The 18,749-nt window shown below is 44.9% G+C and overlaps 1 protein-coding gene across 5 annotated transcripts in view; it reads left to right on the plus strand.

Annotated features, from left to right (window-relative positions):
- lamb4 (laminin, beta 4) overlaps window positions 1-18,749 on the plus strand; it is a 117,020-nt gene that overhangs the window by 36,168 nt on the left and 62,103 nt on the right. For all 5 annotated transcript variants that reach the window (XR_005691996.1, XM_040004125.1, XM_040004127.1 and 2 more), the window contains 6 exons: window positions 9,040-9,151; window positions 9,278-9,458; window positions 9,549-9,692; window positions 9,786-10,017; window positions 10,491-10,648; window positions 10,802-11,026. Coding sequence is in view for 4 of the 5 variants with exons in the window: in XM_040004125.1 (XP_039860059.1) it covers window positions 9,040-9,151; window positions 9,278-9,458; window positions 9,549-9,692; window positions 9,786-10,017; window positions 10,491-10,648; window positions 10,802-11,026 (1,052 nt within the window). In the remaining variant the exon portion in view is untranslated. The remainder of the gene's footprint in view (window positions 1-9,039; window positions 9,152-9,277; window positions 9,459-9,548; window positions 9,693-9,785; window positions 10,018-10,490; window positions 10,649-10,801; window positions 11,027-18,749) is intronic.

Consider the following 18,749-nt stretch of genomic DNA (forward strand, 5'->3'; position numbering starts at 1 on the left):
AACTACAACTACTTCAGGCATAACAGCCTGATTGTTTAATCAGTTGTCATCTGCATTCATTCACTGATCGCTCTTGGGTGACACAGGGTCTGCTCTGCAGTCGCTGAGTTGGAGCTTGGCACACCCTTGTTGGAGGAGGGTGCTCTTTTCACCCCTCACTCTCTCGTTCCAATGCAGCTGTAGGTTAAAAGGGCAGAGATCATCTGACACCCCGTTGTCTTCCTCAGTGTCTAATGCAGAGATCTTTAACCTTTATGGTTATTTCTGTGGTTCTGAAATCTTCTCATGATGACTAGTAGGGCCCCAAACTGCACGACCTTTGATCTCAACCACTGCCTGGGCTGTCAGCTGTGCTATGAATGATCCCTGCTTCTCGCTGGGTCTCTGAAGACTTCTGATCAGCACCCAGTCTCAATCTCATTCTGGAGATTCCACCCTTGGGATGATTTCTTCCAGCAATATTCTGGCTACTGCACCTGTATCTCCTTGCTAGAAGGAAAACCTTCTAACCATTTGGAAAACATGTCAACCATCATCAAACCACATTTTCCTTTCAGTTCAGTGAAGTTTACTTATAGGTTATCAAACCCTTATCTAGGGCTGTTCGATACAACGATATATATCGAATGACGATATAAAAATGTCTATTGTTTCATTTTACGCTATTGTTTGTTTCGTGGTGTTGCAAAATAAACTGTTTCAATATTTTTTCGTCGTTTTGATGGTGGCTGTAGTGACTATATTAATTTCTTAAATTTCTCTCTTTCTCTTATATTTAATATAACTACACTACGGACGGACAAGCGCCTGCTTTTATGCGTTGTCATTAGCAACAACGACGGCAAAACCATTGCGTGTTCGCTGGTTTAGTTTCCACATTAACCTTTCACAATAAAGTTCAAGATCCTTTTGAGACTTTTCAAAATAAACTCAATCACGTGAAAGAGTATGCAGAGTATAAAAAGAGCCATCAGGTGCTAAAAGACTCAACGTTACAACAGGCTTTTCCCCGCAGCACGATGGGTAATAAATACTCACAAAGAAAACGGCGGCAATTACAACTTGTGTCTAAAAATGTATTGTTTCATGCATCGGTTAAAACACTCGACTCCAGGTACATGACGCCCACCTGGAAACACTTCACGCAAGTCAAGCTGCCCGAGATTCATAGAATATACAGAAAATATTAAATTCTTGTGATTTATATCGTTATTGGGACGATAGATGTCTTATATCAGGATATGAGATTTTGGTCATATCGCACAGCCCTACCCTTATCTGAACATGTCTGTGCCCCATGTAGAGGTTTCATACCTATAAATGAACTGTTAATCCCACAAAAAGCCATGGAAAAATTATCATGAAAAAACTCATAGAAAACATAGAGAACATTGTTTCATGTTAAACCTGGAATCCCTCCTTTTGACACATGGTCTCTCCCATGAGTCAACTCATCAGAACTAGGAGAATAACAACAGAAAAGGGTAGTTAGATCATTTCTCAGACAACATCAGGGCTTCTCCTCCTGAGTAATTTTGCTCCAGCCCTTTAAACCCTGTGTTAGAGAATAAAATTTGTATTAATGTCATGTTAAGTAGGTCTAATTCTTGGCTCTGCCTGGAGCCTGCATCCACACCACAATTACCCAGAAACCAAAATCAGTGAGTAAATACAAATTTCACACTTGCAAACAACTGTAGGTTATAAGAGTAATAAGGCATCCCACACCACAGACACAAGTGTGCCTTGAGCAGTTTATTTCCCCAAATCATTAAAAACACTACTGTTGCCATAATTTGCCAAATGTGTTTATTCAAAACTACTGTAGCCAGTGACCTTTCTTAAGTAATGTCACTCACTTGTTTTAAACAATGTGGGCTCAACACCTTAAAATAAATAATAGAATAAAGATATGATAATGAGCCCCACACTAAGACGTTCTGTAATAACTGCAAAACCTGCTTCATTTCACTTATGTCTGCCTGTGTGATGCCAAAACCCTTAGAGAGGAAAAAAAACATTAGCCGGTGGTGTGTCCTCGCAGGTCGGGCCTAGACTAACAGATTCCAGAGGTGCTGCTGTAAATCATGTGGTCAACCCTCCTTTTCTGTGAAAGGAGTGATACTGATCTTAACACAGTATGTGTTTCACACTGAATACACATTTTCCCACTGTAACATTTAACATTTCCCAACACTACAATGTGGTACCATAACCAACAAGCAGCCAGTAAAACCACAGTTTCCTTCACACAAAAATCAGTAACACAGAAAAGTGCTATGTAAAGGATTAAGTCTGCAGGTTCCACACATATCCATGTGAACCCACAGGTCTCCCCCTCCTCTGGTCTCTGCCATCCTCCTGCTCCTGCAAAAACAAGAAAACAACCCCCCCCCTCCCCCCACATACATCCACCCTTTTTTCACTGTTTGGGGTGGATTAGGCATTAGAAGTGACTAAGTGACTAAGTGACAAGTCAGTCACACTTAGTCCACATCATCAGTCCAGCCACAGTCCAGTCATATGCATTCATCTCAATCACATGCATTCATCCAGTCATATACATTCGTACAAATCATTGCTGATAGTGGAAAACCGCGCACGAATTTAAGTATCCACTGGCAGCAATATTACGTCATTCCAAAAATAAAAACAATTCTTTTTGCTTTTGAAATTAATTGAATCGCTACAATCCTTTTAAACACAGGACTTGCCATCTAATATGGTCCTAGGTAGGTGTATTTCTCCTAAGCCATTGTAATCTGGAGAATCTCACTTTGTATTTGCTCTCAGTAAAGTATTTTATAGCCCTTTTACTTCCAATCTTGCTGCCTGCTTAAAGAGAGCTGATTATTAAATCATCAACACACAAAATATCACACCCAGAGGGGTAATACCTGGCAGGTTTTTTCCTAAGTGCACTGTTACAAAAATAAACCCTTATTGGGCCCAGTTCCGGACATTTGTACGTGCAAAAAGAAAAAGAAAACAACCCAAACCTAACTGGCAGAATCAGCCTGGTACTAAAACCAAACCCCAAAATCTGCCAGAATAAATTCACAGGAACAGTTTTGCTTTCAGGTGAAACAACATGCTGTAGGGATTAGAACCTGCCATGCAGTCACTGCTCCTGGCTTTACTTTAATTAATAACTGATGCTTACATGGTCTAAAATCAGACTTAAGAGTCACTACCGTTGTTCATTTTCCCCACATCATATTTACTGGTTGCCCACAAGTGCTCCAGAATATCACACAATCCTGGAAAGTCTGGGGCCAACAAACATGTCACGATTCTGTCTTCTCAGTTGCTGTTAAGTTTGCATGTTTAGAGTTCAGTCAGTGTGTTTCCTGTTTTACTTTGAAGGTAAACAATGTGAGTGTTTCTAGTTTTGCTTCTCTTGTCTCGTCCAGCCTGATTACTCCCAGCTGTGCTCTCCTTCTGTGTCTCATTCCCTCGTTATCCCTCTGTGTATTTAAGCCCTGTGTTTCTCTTTGTCAGGGTCGTAGTCTCCCTCATTCTGTTTGTGATTCTCCCCGTGTCTCCTGGTATACTTTATGATTAGCTTTCCCAGTTTAGTTTTGTATTGCCTGTGTTCTATTTTTCCAGCAATTAAAGCTGTGCTTTTGAGTTCAAGTTCTGTCCCCGTGAGTTTGCGTTTGGGTCCTCTCCTGCCTGCCACACAGCCGAAACATGACAGAAGACTACGACCATTACATGGACCCAGCAAACCGCTCTCAGCTGTATGAGCGCCAGGAGGCAGCCCTCGCCCAGCTGGAGGAGGAGCTCCGCTGGAAGCCGTGGCGCGCTCCGGATTTTGAGCACATATTCCATGGAACTCGGCTGGCTTTTGGAGGTCCCCGAAGTTGCCAAAAGCCTCCGCCTGTTGCCCCGCTCGCAGCCAAGCCTCGGCCGCTTCAGGTGGGAGTGCTCCGCTTTTCTTCCGATGCTCACGCTCCAGCCTCTGCATTGCCGTCCCGCACGTCAGAGGCTCAGCTGTATGCCCCGTCAGCTTCCTCACCCCAGAGGAAGCGACGCTCACGCCGCCGTCACTTTTCACTTGCTGAGCAACTCCCGGGGGTGAGTTATAATGACTGCCTTTCACACATCCCACCTGAAGCCATAACTGAAAAGAACAATAAACTCACCCCAGACACTGTTGGAATCTCTCTTTTGGACTATGACATAGACTGGGAAAAGTTTTTTCATTTTGCTCCCTCTGAACAGGGAGAAATCAAAGACAATAAGCACTCGCCAAAGGCTGTAAATGCTGTTAAAGGAAAAACTGTGAGCAATGTCACCAGGTCTAAAACACTCAGTTCAGGTTCTGTCTGTTCAGGTTTTGTCAAGTCTGGTTCAGTCATCCCCGAGTCAGCTCACTCTAAGACCGTTAACCCAAGGACTTCAAAAACTGCTAAAACAAAGACTGTAAAACATGGTGGGAAAAATGAAGAATTCATTTTTGCTAGGTCTGTTTTTGTCGACCCAGTACATATTAACCCTAAGCCTGCCAATTCTAAGACTGGTTTTTCTGAGCCTGCTCCTTTGCCTGTTTGTGTTTCTGCTGCCAGGGCAGCTCGGGCCCAGCGTACCCCTGCACCCGTACCAGTTCCTCGGGTGAGGGAGGCTGAGGTCCAGTTGGTCCCTGCTCTGGTTTCCAGGCCGGCTGAGGCTCTGTCAGTTTCTGCACCCGTACCAGCTCCTCGGGTGAGAAGGGCAGTTGCCCAGCCTTTGCCGGTGCCTGTCCCGGCTTCCAGGGTGAGGGGGGCTGTGAACCAGTCCACCCCTGCACCCATGCCGGTCCCCAGGGTGAGGTCAGCCAGGATACAGCCCGTCTCCGCACCCGTACCTACTCCTCGGGTGGGAGCGGCTAGTGTCCGGCAGGTGCCTGCACCCGTTCTTGTTTCTGCTGAAGGCTCAGGCAACCCCGCCCAGCAGTCCTCCCTGTGTTCCAGAGGCTCAGGAGAGTTCAGTCCACAACCATCACTACTGCATGCTTTTCAGTCTATAGCTCAGTCATTAGCTCTGTTAGCAGCCCAGTCCATAGTTCATTTTCCTGTGTTTCCGTTAGCTCAGCCCTTAGCCCACTGTGCAGCTCAGCCAGCTCCCCAGTGTTTAGCTCAGTCATTTGTTCCATCACCCGCTCAGCCTTCTGTTCAGCCAGTAGTCTCTGCACCTACTGGTCCTGCCACTGCTTCAGCTGGAGGGCCCGAGGAGCCCGTTCAGCCTCATGCCACATCAACTGGAGGGCCCGAGGAGGCCGTCCAGCAACCTTCCTCGTCCGCTGGGGGTTCTGGCGAGCCCGTTCAGCTTCCTGTCTCCGCTGGAGGGTCCGAGGGGCACGTTCAGCCACCAGCTGCTCCACCAGCAGCCTCATCCACGCCAGCTGCGGCCTCCGTGTCTCCGCCCACGCAGTCGCCTGGTCCAGCTTCATCAGAGTCTTCATCCTCGTCTGGTCCGGCCTCGGCCACTGCTTCTGCCACGCCTGGTCCGGCCTTGGCCACTGCTTCTGCCACGCCGGCCACTTTCCGGGCCACTAGCTGGACGTCACCGCCGTCGAGGTCGGCCCCCTGAACTGTTTCTACACCGTTGCCGTCCGCACGGTTGGCCCCCTGAACCGTTTCCATGTCGCCGCCGTTGCCGTCAGCCTCTGGGCCGGCCCCCTGATCAAGTGAACTATGGATTTCTGGACCGTCACCCTCTGGGTTGGCCCCCTGAGGACTTATGAACTGTTCCCTGCGTTCCTGTGTTTTTGATGGACATTTTGTTTTTGTGGCTTTGTTTCAGGAAACTCATTTCAACCCTCTGCTACATCTTATTCACTTGTTTTATAATCCAGTCATCTTTCCCTGATCTAGTAACAATCAACTAATTTGCATATCAGCTATTAACCCACTAAGCTGACAGGACAACAGAGATGCAAGTTCAAAATATTATCACAAAAGAGAATTTCCTTCATACAGTAAATTACTTGTGCGGCACCAATCAAGCAGAAAGCATCTCGCAATTTACTGTATTAACAACTAAATGACTTGTCTGATCACTGGTCGGTCAAACCAGAATCTCAAAAGTTAAATTGTTGTCCTGCAACCCTGGAGAGTTAATTGTCAGCAGTGGATACACTCAGCATTTGATAACAAGTGTCTGTTAAATTTACACTATTTTAACACTGATGAGAGATAACAAGCTGATCTTCATTGCGTGTGTGTGTGTGTTAGTAGGTAGGTTCAATGCATCTGTGTGCAGTGGAGCTGCAGATTCAGCAGGGCTTTGTCCTTAAAGCTGCTTTTCCTTCACATTTCTCTGTGTGCGTTTGTGTGCATTTTATTTTTACCTTTGTTGCAATCCTACGGACTCTTTCTCAACCTCCACAAGACAGTCGGCCACAGTTTTCCAACACAATTTTCATGTGCTCTCACATTAACAACAACAGCCTTCATTTTTCCTCCATGCTCCCACTTCTCACAACTTCTGTCTTTCTCCTGCATCTGCAGCAGTTCATGGTTGTGGCGTGTCAGAGGCCAGTGGGCCGTTCTTCGGCTTTGCCTTTTGTCTTTCACTCTTTTCAGTCTCTTCCTTTGCCATTTCAACTCCCAGTGTGGCAAATGTGAAACTCAGACAGTCTTCTCAAGTCCATTCACACACAGTGATGTCGCTGGTGAACCTCTCAGCTTGTGATCAGGAGCGCATGCTTCCATCCACTATGGCATGTGTACATGCTGCTGAACCCTTTAAGGTTTAGGGCAGTGTTGCTGTCTCTTCACCTTGTTGACTCTTGAAGTCGACGCCGTTGCTCTCAAACTGCATTTCGTCTTCAGGGAGAGATTGATTGTCTTCGAAGCTTGTTCTTCAGGTTAAGATGTGCATAAAGTGAAGCTGTGAAATATTCAGCCAAAACACGGGCTGGCTGCGGTTCCAATTATGTTAATCTATCATTTTACTCCGGCCGCTGTGCTTGTGGAGGGCGCTGATCCAGTTCCATAGCAACCTGTACTAACACACTAAAACATTTATTTAATATCATTTTCATCACTGCTCATTAACACTTTCCCTCTCTTATTCTTCTATCCACATTTTAACACATCTCTTTTATACTCTGTTATACACACACCCACAGCACTCCTCACACACACACACTTCTCTTTACTGCATTCCTCAGTTTCTACACACTTCATACTCCATGTATTCTTTCCCATATTTCTGAAAGAAAAAAAAATCATACAATCAAAACCTGGATTTGTCCAGACCACCTGAAGGGATGCCTCCTACAGCCTCACTGGCCGTACTGCTGGGCTCAGCTTTGTGGACAAGCGCGTTCACCGTCTGGCCTTTTCCTTCTGATGCAAAAGTGTTAAACACCATAAACTAAGGACAGAGTCCTTCCCACAACAGTCCTGAAATCAGGCGTCGTATTTCTGAGGTTTCCCTCCCAGTGGTCCATCTAAAACAAATAAACAGAAAACCCAACAACAGCAACAACAAAAAACTACAAACAATAAAAAACTCTTATCCCTGTCAACATATCTTTCCATCACACAACCATCTTCCACACACTTGGAGTTTTCAACCAGACCACGTAGAGGAATGCCTCCCACTGCTCCAGTAGCCATTTTTCTGAGCCCAGCTTCCTTTGTACGAACAAGGCCTTTCTGCCTTTTTTCACTGGTGCAAAAGTGCTAAACTGCCATACACTAGAACGCTCAAATTATTGAGCTTCTAAGATCCTGCACTTACTACCACAACAAGGTGCAATTTCTCACACTAGGATGCCCAAGTTCTTTGAGTTTCTAGGACCCTGCATCTACTTGTTGCAGTAATAAGTAACCAAGGCTTTTCCCATCTGTCTGGTTAAAAACCCTGCCCAAATCAAAGCAGCTCACCGTTGTAAATCATTTGCAGTCCGTCTCTTGGTTCATTAAAAAATTCCTGCATGTGTGAGTCGTTGAAGCACACCTTGCGGTTCCCCCTTTTTTTGAAAACAAAGGAACGGTGGGACTGAGGCAAGTTTACCTCAGGATGGCCAGTCACTGTGTGCCCGTAGTTCAGCGAAACTCACCGGAGGAATCCTGCCTGACAACGCCAAATTGTTATGGAAAATTTAACAATTACCTGCAAAACACCCAGTGAGCTTGATTTGAAGTGGGTTTAATAAACACGTTGCAATATGGAGAGAGCATCCCAGTGAAACACCAGGACCATCTCTGAATTGTGGCCACCGCCCTTACATCATATATACAGAGACACAGACAAAGAACATCCACAAACTCTTACATGTTGGCCCCTCTCACGTGGAGCAATACCTCCTCCCTCAGAGAGAATTATGACCTTGTTTTCTGCTTGGCCGTCACCTAAGGATTTACATCCCTGATAAGCAGGAGTCCCACTATCTGTTTAACGGCCTCACTGTGTTAACGTTCCACATGCATGTAAACTATGGACAGGAGTGCTCTTACTATAGTAAAGTGAGAAAGTGATATTACTATAACTAATGTGATATGATTAAATATGTGATTAATACATGAGAAAAGAAATCTGCCACAACACTATTCAGATGTGAAATTAAGCAGGTTCTTTAAAACTAGCAAAATAAATTGTACAGGATATTGTACAGTCTCTGTGTGAGTTGTTAATAGAGGCCATGATCAGGTGGTCTGTGGTGACATCATGTTTGTGGCTGAGGCAGCAGGCTCTGTGTGTATATCAGTGACAGGGCGTAGCTGCATGTGTGTGATGATTTAATAAACTTTGCAGCACTTTATTGTCAGTCATAGTGCCGCTTGTGAACCATACCAGGATGTACTGAGAGAGGACTCTCAACAGAACATCTATAAAACGACAGCAGACAGCCAGCAGCTACAGCTAACGCACATGAGCCAAATGTTGTGCCTTTGTACTCCTGGTTTCATGTACAGAGACATTCTTACACGTTTTTATTTATGTGAGCTCCAAGGTTCTCTGAAGCTTTAATAGTGTACTTGTGTCAGAGATTGTGTCTCAGTAGCAGCAGTTTTTGTTTGTTTTTTCTGTTTGTTTTTCCAGACGAGGTATTCTGGACTCTTTGCTCTGTCTAAATGCTGGAGGTCAATATTTTGTGGATGTCACCTTTTACAAACAGCCCAGATCTGATAGTTCACACATCCTAATTGACTCGGTAAGGAGGTCTCCATCTATTCAGATAAAGTGATTGACATATTCCCTGAAATCCTCCTACTAACAGTAACTGTCCAATCATAGCTGAGTAATACAAGCGCACTCTCTGTGCCCCCCCTTTTTTCAGATTAGTCTTTTTAATAGAATCGGGTCAGTCCAAAATTTCTGCTCTCAGAGCGACCTCGACACTTTTCACCAGTTTCCCTGTACTGGATTGGCTGTCAAGCCTGGCCCTCAGGAGTCGCTACCTGAAGTCTGCGAGGGACTCATCGTGAGCCTTTCAGCACAAATCCACAATGGAGCTGTCCGTAAGTAGTTGGACTGAGATGATCCAGGACTGAGACAATGGAAAAGATGAGTGTTTCATATGTTTATATCTGCGTTTTACCTGTGGTCAGTTTGTAGGTGTAATGTTATTGGCTCTACTGGACCATCCTGCAGTAAACTGGGTGGGTTTTGTGACTGTAAGGCCAATGTAATTGGTCGTTGCTGCGATGCCTGTGCCCCAATGACGTTTGGCTTTGGGCCTGAAGGCTGCAAACGTAAGAAACCCAAACCAGAGGGGAAACACTGCCTTTCGTTTTCTCTCTGAGCGTCTGACAGTTGATTCACAATCAATTCTCACCTTTTTGCAGAATGTAATTGTGACCCCCATGGCTCTGTGTCAGAGCTGTGCGATCAGGTCAGCGGTCAGTGTGCATGCCGTTCAGAGATTACGGGTCAGCGCTGCAAACGCTGTCAGATGGGATTCTGGGGATTCCCTTCATGTCGATCGTGTGAATGTAATGGGCTATCAGAGGTGTGTGATGGATTTACCGGAGACTGTCTGAACTGCAGGGAGCACACTACTGGACCCAGCTGTGAAAGGTTAGTCACTGACAAACAATGGACTGTGAGGTCAGGTCCTTAATCATTAATATGCAAATTGTCATGATCAATGGCCATGAGTACCATTCACAGAGAGTTGGGGAATGGCTGCAATCACAGCATTGTAAGATGGTGACAGATGTACCCTTAGGCCCCCTCCTCAAGTCAGAGATGTAGTACATACTATACTCCATAATGATGAAGAACAGAAAGAATTAGACAAAGGGCTGGGTTTTCAGTTTTCAGCTATGCAGCTTTTATCTGCAAGTAGATGCAATTTCAAAAAAGGAACCTTTGTTTACTGTAACTCAGCTGGGGTTTTTTCAGCTGAAAATTTCCCTCTGAAAATGTCTTTGCTACGTCTCTGAGTAAATTTATTTAAATTAGATTTACTCAGGAAATAAGTGTGCCAGTACTTACTGCTGAGGGTCGGTACCTGTTCAGGTAATCATGATAAACCTATTTTGATGCAGGTGTGTTGAGGGTTACTATGGTGACCCAATCTCCAGACAGGCCTGTCAGCCATGTTTGTGTCCAGATGTTCTGAGCAGTGGACGATTCTTCGCCACTTCCTGTCAGCATGACCCACAGTCCCTCAGGCTCATCTGTAAGTGCCAGGAGGGGCACACAGGTAAGAGCTAGTATGTTTGCATTACTTACTTTTACCTTCTTTACATAAAAGAGGAAACCAGACAGACACACAGCAGCGATGCTAAGAGTCAGTGTTTATCAGCAGATTTTTGGAAAGACACATAAAATATATCACTCTCCGTTTCCCTTTTAGGTGTAAGCTGTGACAGCTGCAGCCCTGGTTTCTATGGTGATCTGACATTGCCAGGTGCAGTCTGTAAAGAGTGTCCCTGCAACAACAACATCGACCCTGATGATCCCAACTCATGTAACAGCACAACAGGAGAGTGTCTACACTGCCTTCACAACACAATTGGCCTGCACTGCCAACACTGCAAACCTGGCTACCATGGCAACGCCTTAACCCAGGACTGCAAAGGTGACAACAAAACCTAGAAACTTCATCTATCATCCTTTCATCCGCTTACATGTATGCAAAACCTCATCGGGGCACCAAGTATTCCTGTGTCCTCTAATGTGTCCCTTTTTTGGTGGAACCCACAGTCTTCACCCAGCTGGATACCCAACCCAGGCAACTTAAACATGTCTTGATCAGGTGCCTGAGCTACCTTAACTTTCAGTGTAAAGGAGCGCTGGTTCTGTAAGGCTGAGTGAATTGAAAACTTTAAATTCAATCTTGACTAGGGATTCGAATTGATAAGAATTTAGCAGTTTCAGTTCTATTATTGATATCACTTATCAATTCAATTCCTTCCCTTATCAGTTCTCACTGGCTCCACTTTGAGAGTCACCACCATCAATAATCAGCATATCAAAGAAATTACACTCATGCACATTCACTGCATGCTGCGGGTCACATGTTTGTGCATGTTGGAGGTGCTTCCCTCTTTGTTGTGATCAGTGTTGGTGTCGTTACTCAACAAAGTAATTATTACACATATTACACAGAGCAATTTTCTTTAAAGTATTGCAGTATGTTACTTAATTACACCCAGAAGAAAGACATTCGTTGGTCTACTTGTTACGTTACTTTCATGTTACTCTGTAAAATTATCTGAAATGCACTGTTTCATAATCACCATTTAATAATATGAACCTGAGGCCACAGCCCCACACACTAAAACAGATCTCTACCCTAATAGAATAGAGTAGAATCCTTTTTTTTTTCTATACACATGTACAATCTCCTACTCAGTGCAGACATTTGGGAAAATAAATGCCCAGTTCTGCACCACTATAAACATACAAATAGTATTAAAAAATATATACTATTGGAAAAATAATATGTTGGATCTAAGTTTCTCTGGTCCCCTCCCCAATCAGACCAGGAGTGACATGTTTAGCTGCATGTTCTCCTTAAATTGTTGGCTGTCTGAGTGGTGTCCAAAAAACGATGTGGGCTTCATAGATAATTGGCAAACCTTCTGGAGGAAACCTGGTCTTGTTAGGAGAGACGGCATCCATCCCACTTTGGATGGAGCAGCTCTCATTTCTAGAAATATGGACAAATTTATTAAACCCCCCAAAATATGACTATCCAGAGTTGGGACCAGGAAGCAGAGTTGCAGTCTTACACGCCTCTCTGCAGCTTCCCTCCTCCTGCTACACCCCCCCCCCCAAAAAAAAAACATCTCCATAGAGACTGTGTCAGCTCCCAAACAGACAAAAACAAACTAAAAACCAGCAAAAAAACAACTTCAACATAAAAAATCACAAAGAAGGAACAATATAGTATCCACATCCGAAACAAAGAGTAAAACAGTGAAATGTGATTTATTAAATATTAGGTCTCTCTCCTCCAAGTCTCTGTTAGTACATGACTTAATAATTGATCAACAAATCGATTTACTCTGCCTCACAGAAACCTGGTTGCAGCAGGATGATTATGTTAGTTTAAATGAATCAACACCCCCGAGTCATTCTAACTACCAGAAACCTTGAAGCACAGGCCGAGGGGGCGGTGTGGCAGCAATTTTTCACACCAGCCTATTAATCAACCAAAGACCCAGACAGACTTTTAATTCATTTGAAAACCTGATGCTTAGCCTTGTCCACATCAGCTGTAAAAAGGCCAGGCTTGTTCGTTATCATCTATCGTCCACCTGATTTCTCAGACTTTTTATCTGATTTAGTGCTCAGCTCAGAAAAAATAATTAATCAAATCAAAATCAAATCACTTTTATTGTCACATCACATGTACTGGTACAGCACATGCGAGTGAAATTCTTGTGTGCAAGCTTCACAAGCAACAGAGGTGTGCAAAATACAATAACACACAAACAAAGTTAAATATAAGAACGGGAATCTGAGAATTAAAAGAATAAATATATGTACAAATATAAGAACGTATGCACATTACTGAATTTGTATACCAAATATGTATATATACATATGTGTTTGTGTGTTTATACATGTATGTAAAATAAAATAAAATATACAATATACGGAGGTTAGCAGTTGAATATTGTGCAAAAGAAATGACATACATGTACAATATGGAGTGTATAATGTTGAAGTTCCAGTAGTGAAGCTGAGGTGTCTATGAAGTGTTCAGCAGTCTGATGGCCTGATGGAAAAAGCTGTCTCTCAGTCTCCTGGTTCGGGACCGGATGCTGCAGAACCTCCTTCCTGATGGAAGTAGTCTGAACAGTTTATGGCTGGGGTGACTGCAGTCCTTGATGATCCTCCCCGCTTTCCTCAGGCAGCGCTTCCACCACCACCTCCAATTATCCCTTCAATACACCGCACCACTCTCTGAAGAGCTTTGCAGTTGTAAGCGGTGCTGTTGCCGTACCAGGTGGTGATGCATCCGGTGAGGATGCTCTCAATGGCACAGCAGTAGATGGTCCTGAGGATGCGGGGGCTCATGCCAAATCTTTTCAGTCTCCTGAGAAAGAAGAGGCGCTGCTGGACCTTCTTCACTGTTTTGTACTGACCATGTGAGATCCTCTGCCAGGTGTACACCTTGGAAGCGGAAGCTGCTCACTCTCGCTACAGTAGGTCTGTTGATGGTGATGGGGGTGTGTGCTTCTCTGCACCTCTGGAAGTCCACTATCAACTCCTTTGTCTTTGCGACGTTGAGGGTGAAATGGTTGTCTCGACACCAGTGGGTCAGGGCACTGACCTCCTCCCTGTAGGCCGTCTCATCACCTTTGGTGATAAGACCCACCACTGTAGTGTCGTCCACAAACTTCACAATGATGTTGGAGTTGTTAGTGGCCGTGCAGTCATAGATGTAGAGTGAGTACAGGAGAGGGCTCAGTACACACCCCTGTGGAGCACCCGAGTTCATTATGATGGGGGATGAGGTGAAGCTGCCAGTCTGACCACTTGGCATCTCAGACAGGAAGTGAAGGATCCAGCAGCAGAGGGAGCTGTTCAATCCTAGATCCAGCTATTTCCTGTCCAGCTTCGAGGGAACGATGGTATTGAATGCTGAGCTGTTATCTACAAACAGCATTCTCACATACGTGTCTCTCTTCTCCAGGTGTGAGAGAGCAGTATGTAGTGTGAGGGCTATGGCATCATCAGTGGACCTGTTGTGGCAGTATCCGAATTGTAGAGGGTCCAGTCAGTTGGGTAGTGCAGAGCAGATGAAGTCCCTGAATAGCCTCTCGAAACATTTGCTCATGATGATGATGCAACTGGTGTCTTGGTGCAAAATCAACAATCTTGTTCTCAGTACTTCAAAAACCAAAGAACTTACTGTATAATTGACTTTAGAAAGAAAAAGACAGAGTTTTCACCCCTAACTATAAAGGGAGACTGTGTGGAGACGGTGGCGGACTTTCGTTTTTTGGGAGTCCACATGGAGGAGAACTTGTCCTGGAGTATAAATACCTCTGAGCTACTGAAGAAGGTCCAAAACAGACTGTACAATATCACACAGAAACTGATGGTGTCCTTCTATAGCGCTACCATTGAGAGTATACTAACTAATGCCATAGGCATTTGGTACACTAGCTGTTCAGCAGCTCAGAGGAAAGCACTCCAAGGGGTCATTGACTCCACCCAAAAGATAACTGGTTGCCCTCTCCCTATGGTGAAGGATTTACATTTCAATTCAATTCAGTGATGTGGGTCAGGGCTACCGGTTGCCAGTTGTTCAGTGATGAGATGGTGGAGGATTTGGGCACAGAATGATGGTGGCCATTTTGAAGCAGGCTGGGACTACAGACAGAGTCCAAACAGGCACAGTTCTGGTGGGCGGCCACGTGGCCAGCAGCTGAGCCAAAACAGTTCTGCTGGGCGGCTGTGTGGCCAGCAGCTGAGGCAAATGAGCAGGTCCGGAGGCTGGCCATGCGGAAGGCATTGGTGGCAGCTGAGCAGGTCCGGAGGCCGGCCACGCGGAAGGCATTGGTGGCAGCTGAGCAGGTCCGGAGGCCGGCCACGCCGGTGACGAGGTCCAGTCAGCGGCCTGGAAGGTGGCCGCTGATGCCAAATCCAATGTGGATGAGGAGGCTGCAGCGGAGCAGCAGCTGCAGACGACACCGTGGGAGCCGGCGGAGGAGCAGTTGCAGGCAACAGCGTGGGAGCCTCTGGCTGGAGGCAGGCAGGGCCAGCGGGTGCGGAAACCTGGGCTAGTAAATCTGGTGCTTGAGCCGGAAACAGATCAGCTAGCCTGACCTGGGATAGTGCTAGTGCGTGAAAGGCTGGATCAGGAGGTGGATGAAGTGGTAGACCGACAGGTGGAGAGGCTAGCTCTTCTGAGCCTCTAGGGAGGTCAGGCTGGGTTCTAGCTGCCCTCAGCCTGGGCGCTGGGACAGGCACGGGAGGTGGCTGGACACCAGTCACACCCACCCGAGGAACATGAACGGGTGCAGGAGCGGACTGGGTCACAGCTTCCCTCATCCTGGGAGCTGGCACAGGTGTGGGTGTTGGCTGACTGAACTGGAAATAATGACAGGGTGAGTGATACTGACAGGTTTAGGTGCATGAATATTTTTAAGAGTGGCCTGGGCTGATGAAACCGGAACAGGCTGACAGGTAGGTGAAGAAGCCGGCTTAGATAAAACAGTCTTAGAATGAGCAGACCTAGGGTTTGCGTACCCAGGAATCGTGACAACAGATTTATCCAATATTATTCTGGCCCTTCTGCCACCACTATTCACAGTCTTTAACTGAACAGTCTTTGGGGGTGTTGAAGTGCAGTTATTGTCTTAAATAAATACCAGCTCAGAGGGAGCAGAGCAGAAAACAACTTCCCAATCCACATCCTCATCCAGGAGGGAAACTCCCCATGAATCAGAGATAAGTCTATTATTTGTTTTAAGTGAGGAATCGGATGAAGAGTGTGGAAAACAGTCACTGGAACTCACCACCGGGAGTTCCTCAAAATAGTCCATTTTATGGTGCCGTTTGCGCCGCTTTCTCCGGGAAGAGGAAGCGGGCAGGGTAAACAGCTGAGCCTCTGGCTTGGGAGCCTCCGTTGAGCCGAGGTGGGAGGTGGAGCCGCTGTGCCGTGGCGAGGTGGAGAGTCTGGTGAGTGAAGCAACCGACGGGCAAGCGAGGAGCAGAGTAGTGAGGGAGTGAGCAGCTGAAGCTTGGCCAGTGACGCCCACTCTCCGCGGCGAATGCTCCAATGCAGGAGAGGCAGCAGGCGGAAGAACACGGCGTCCCCGAGGCCTGCCCAGAGCCAGACGATTCCCTGCAAAGACGTGCTCTCTCTCCGCGAAGAGCCGCTGTTTTCCCCTAAGCTCCTCCGTCCAGTGAACGAGCGCTGCCTCCTGCCGCTCGAAAAGTTCAGAGTCCACTGGGTCCACAACGCGGGGTTGTGTCATTCTGTCAGTGGTTGCAGTGTGGGTGAAGAAAGGAGGACCCAAACGCTGGACTCACAGGTAGGTGAAGACTGGTTTTCATTGCAGACCGATATGAACGAACAGAACTGAAGCAGGAAATGGCTGACAGGCTGACTGACTGATGGAACTGAACATATGACAACCTAACAGCGACATCAACATCAATGACACGACAGTGAACTGGTAAAACTGAGGAACTTAAATACACCGACTGAATGATAACCATAATTGGACACAGGTGAGTACACAGCTGAACATAATAAAACAGAAAATGGAACATGTGGAAAAAACAGTGAACATGAACTGAGAACGCCAGGAATCCTGACACACGTAGCCTAAAGAAGATAACTTGTAAGCTGGAGATGAAATGGTGTGTCACAAATTTAGAAGATCATCATTTAACCTGGAGCAATAGTTTGTTGCTTTATAAGAAAGCCCTCCACGAAGCCAGAACATCTTATACATACACGCAGTTTACAAGACACTGTATACAGTAAACTACAGTTTAAGATTAGAGACTTGTAACCCCCTCTTCCATACAGACAGTACAACAAGTGAAGTCTTAATTTAGGTTTTTTGTTATTCCAAATAAATCTATCAAATATACTGTTTAACTTATCAAAGAATTCTTTTGGAAGAGGCAGAGGAAGTGACTGGAACAGATATAAACATTTTTGTAATATGTTCATTTTTATCATGTTTCTATGGCCAATCGCTGATATGGCCATTGTCATTCATTTATTTAGAAATTCCTCCACTTCACTAATCAAAGGGTCATAGTTTGTTGCTACAATGGTGTCAATGTCTGGGGTGATTTTAACTCCAAGATACACAAATCCGTTTTGCATTAATAAGCGGGGTTTGTATAATAGGATTTAGCCTTTCATCCTTGTTCAGAAATAGGATGGAGTATTTTGAATCATTATAGCCAGAAATAACTCCATTAGTTGCATTAATTTTGGTATACTAATGGACAGCCTAGTCAAAAAAATCTATCAGGTCATCAGCATAAAAGGCCAATCTATGCTCTTGATCTCCTAACTGGAAACCAAATATGTCAGTTCTCATTCTAACTGTCATCGCCAGCTAAGAAAAATAGCATTGGACATAATGGGCACCCCTGGCGAGTGGAACGCTCCAATGTGATAGGGTTAGAAACTTGTTATCTGTTAAAACATTAGCTTTGGGATTTGTATACAAAGGTTTAACCCATTTGAGAAAAGTGTTTCCAAATCTATATTTTGGAAGAACATTAAATAAATATGACTCCTGTATTCTGTCAAAGGCCTGACGAGCATCGAGTGATAATAATGCTGTATCTTTAGTATCAAATTTCTCATGAATTATAATCAAAATCCGTCTTATGTTGTGAAACCCTTGATGTTTTAGTACAAAGCCATTTTGATCATTATGAACTAAATGTGCGATACAGGAGTCTAATCGTCTTGCTAAAACTTTACAAAGTATTTTAGTGTCAACCCCCATTAGTCTAAATGATGAACTCTCTGCAGGGGCTTACCAGGTTTCAGTAGCAAAGTAATCATTACCTGTCTCAGAGTAGGTGGGAGAGTTTCATTTACGCTTCTTCAGGGTAAAAAGAGGAAATATTAATTTTTCTTGGAAATTTTTACAAAATTCGACCAGAAAGCCATCTGGCCCAGGTGCCTTATCACTGTTAATGCTTTTGATAGCCTGTGATATCTCTTCAATAGCTAGACGTCCGTCTAACTCCTGCTTTGTGTTTTCCGTTAGTGTCTGGAACTGATTTTGATCTAAGAATACGTCCTGTTCTTCTGAGGCATAAGCACATTCTGATTTATACAAATTTTCATACAATTCTCTAAAGCTGTCATTAATTTCCAATGGATCTACTGTTACATTCCCTGAAGAGGTCTTTATACTATTAATTGCTCCTTCACTCTGCATTTTCTTAATTCTCCATGCCAAAAGTCTACCTGCTTTCTCTCCTTGGTCATAATAAGATTGCTTCAGCCACATTAGACTTTTTGCTGCAGGGATTATTGTATTATTTTAGGGTCTACCTTACAATATAAAGCGCCTTGAGGCGACTGTTGTTGTGAATTGGCGCTATATAAATAAAATTGAATTGAATTGAAAGATGGAGACCAGCACAAAGAGACTTCAAAGCAGTCATCATGGTGATTCTACTGTAGAAGCATGAACAGCTAGAGGCTGCAGCCTTTTTGAACCAGGTTTTTACTTGTTGTTCAGGCTCTGGCTGCTGGGCTGAGGTCTGCATTTACTCAGCTTTAGCATCACTCTGGGTTCTTGGCTAGCTTAGCATTAGCATGCCATCTGTGAAGGTGCTTGCAAAGAGCTGAA

This window comes from Simochromis diagramma, unplaced genomic scaffold, assembly GCF_900408965.1.
Source record: "Simochromis diagramma unplaced genomic scaffold, fSimDia1.1 OVJJ01000482.1, whole genome shotgun sequence".
Taxonomy (NCBI): domain Eukaryota; kingdom Metazoa; phylum Chordata; class Actinopteri; order Cichliformes; family Cichlidae; genus Simochromis; species Simochromis diagramma.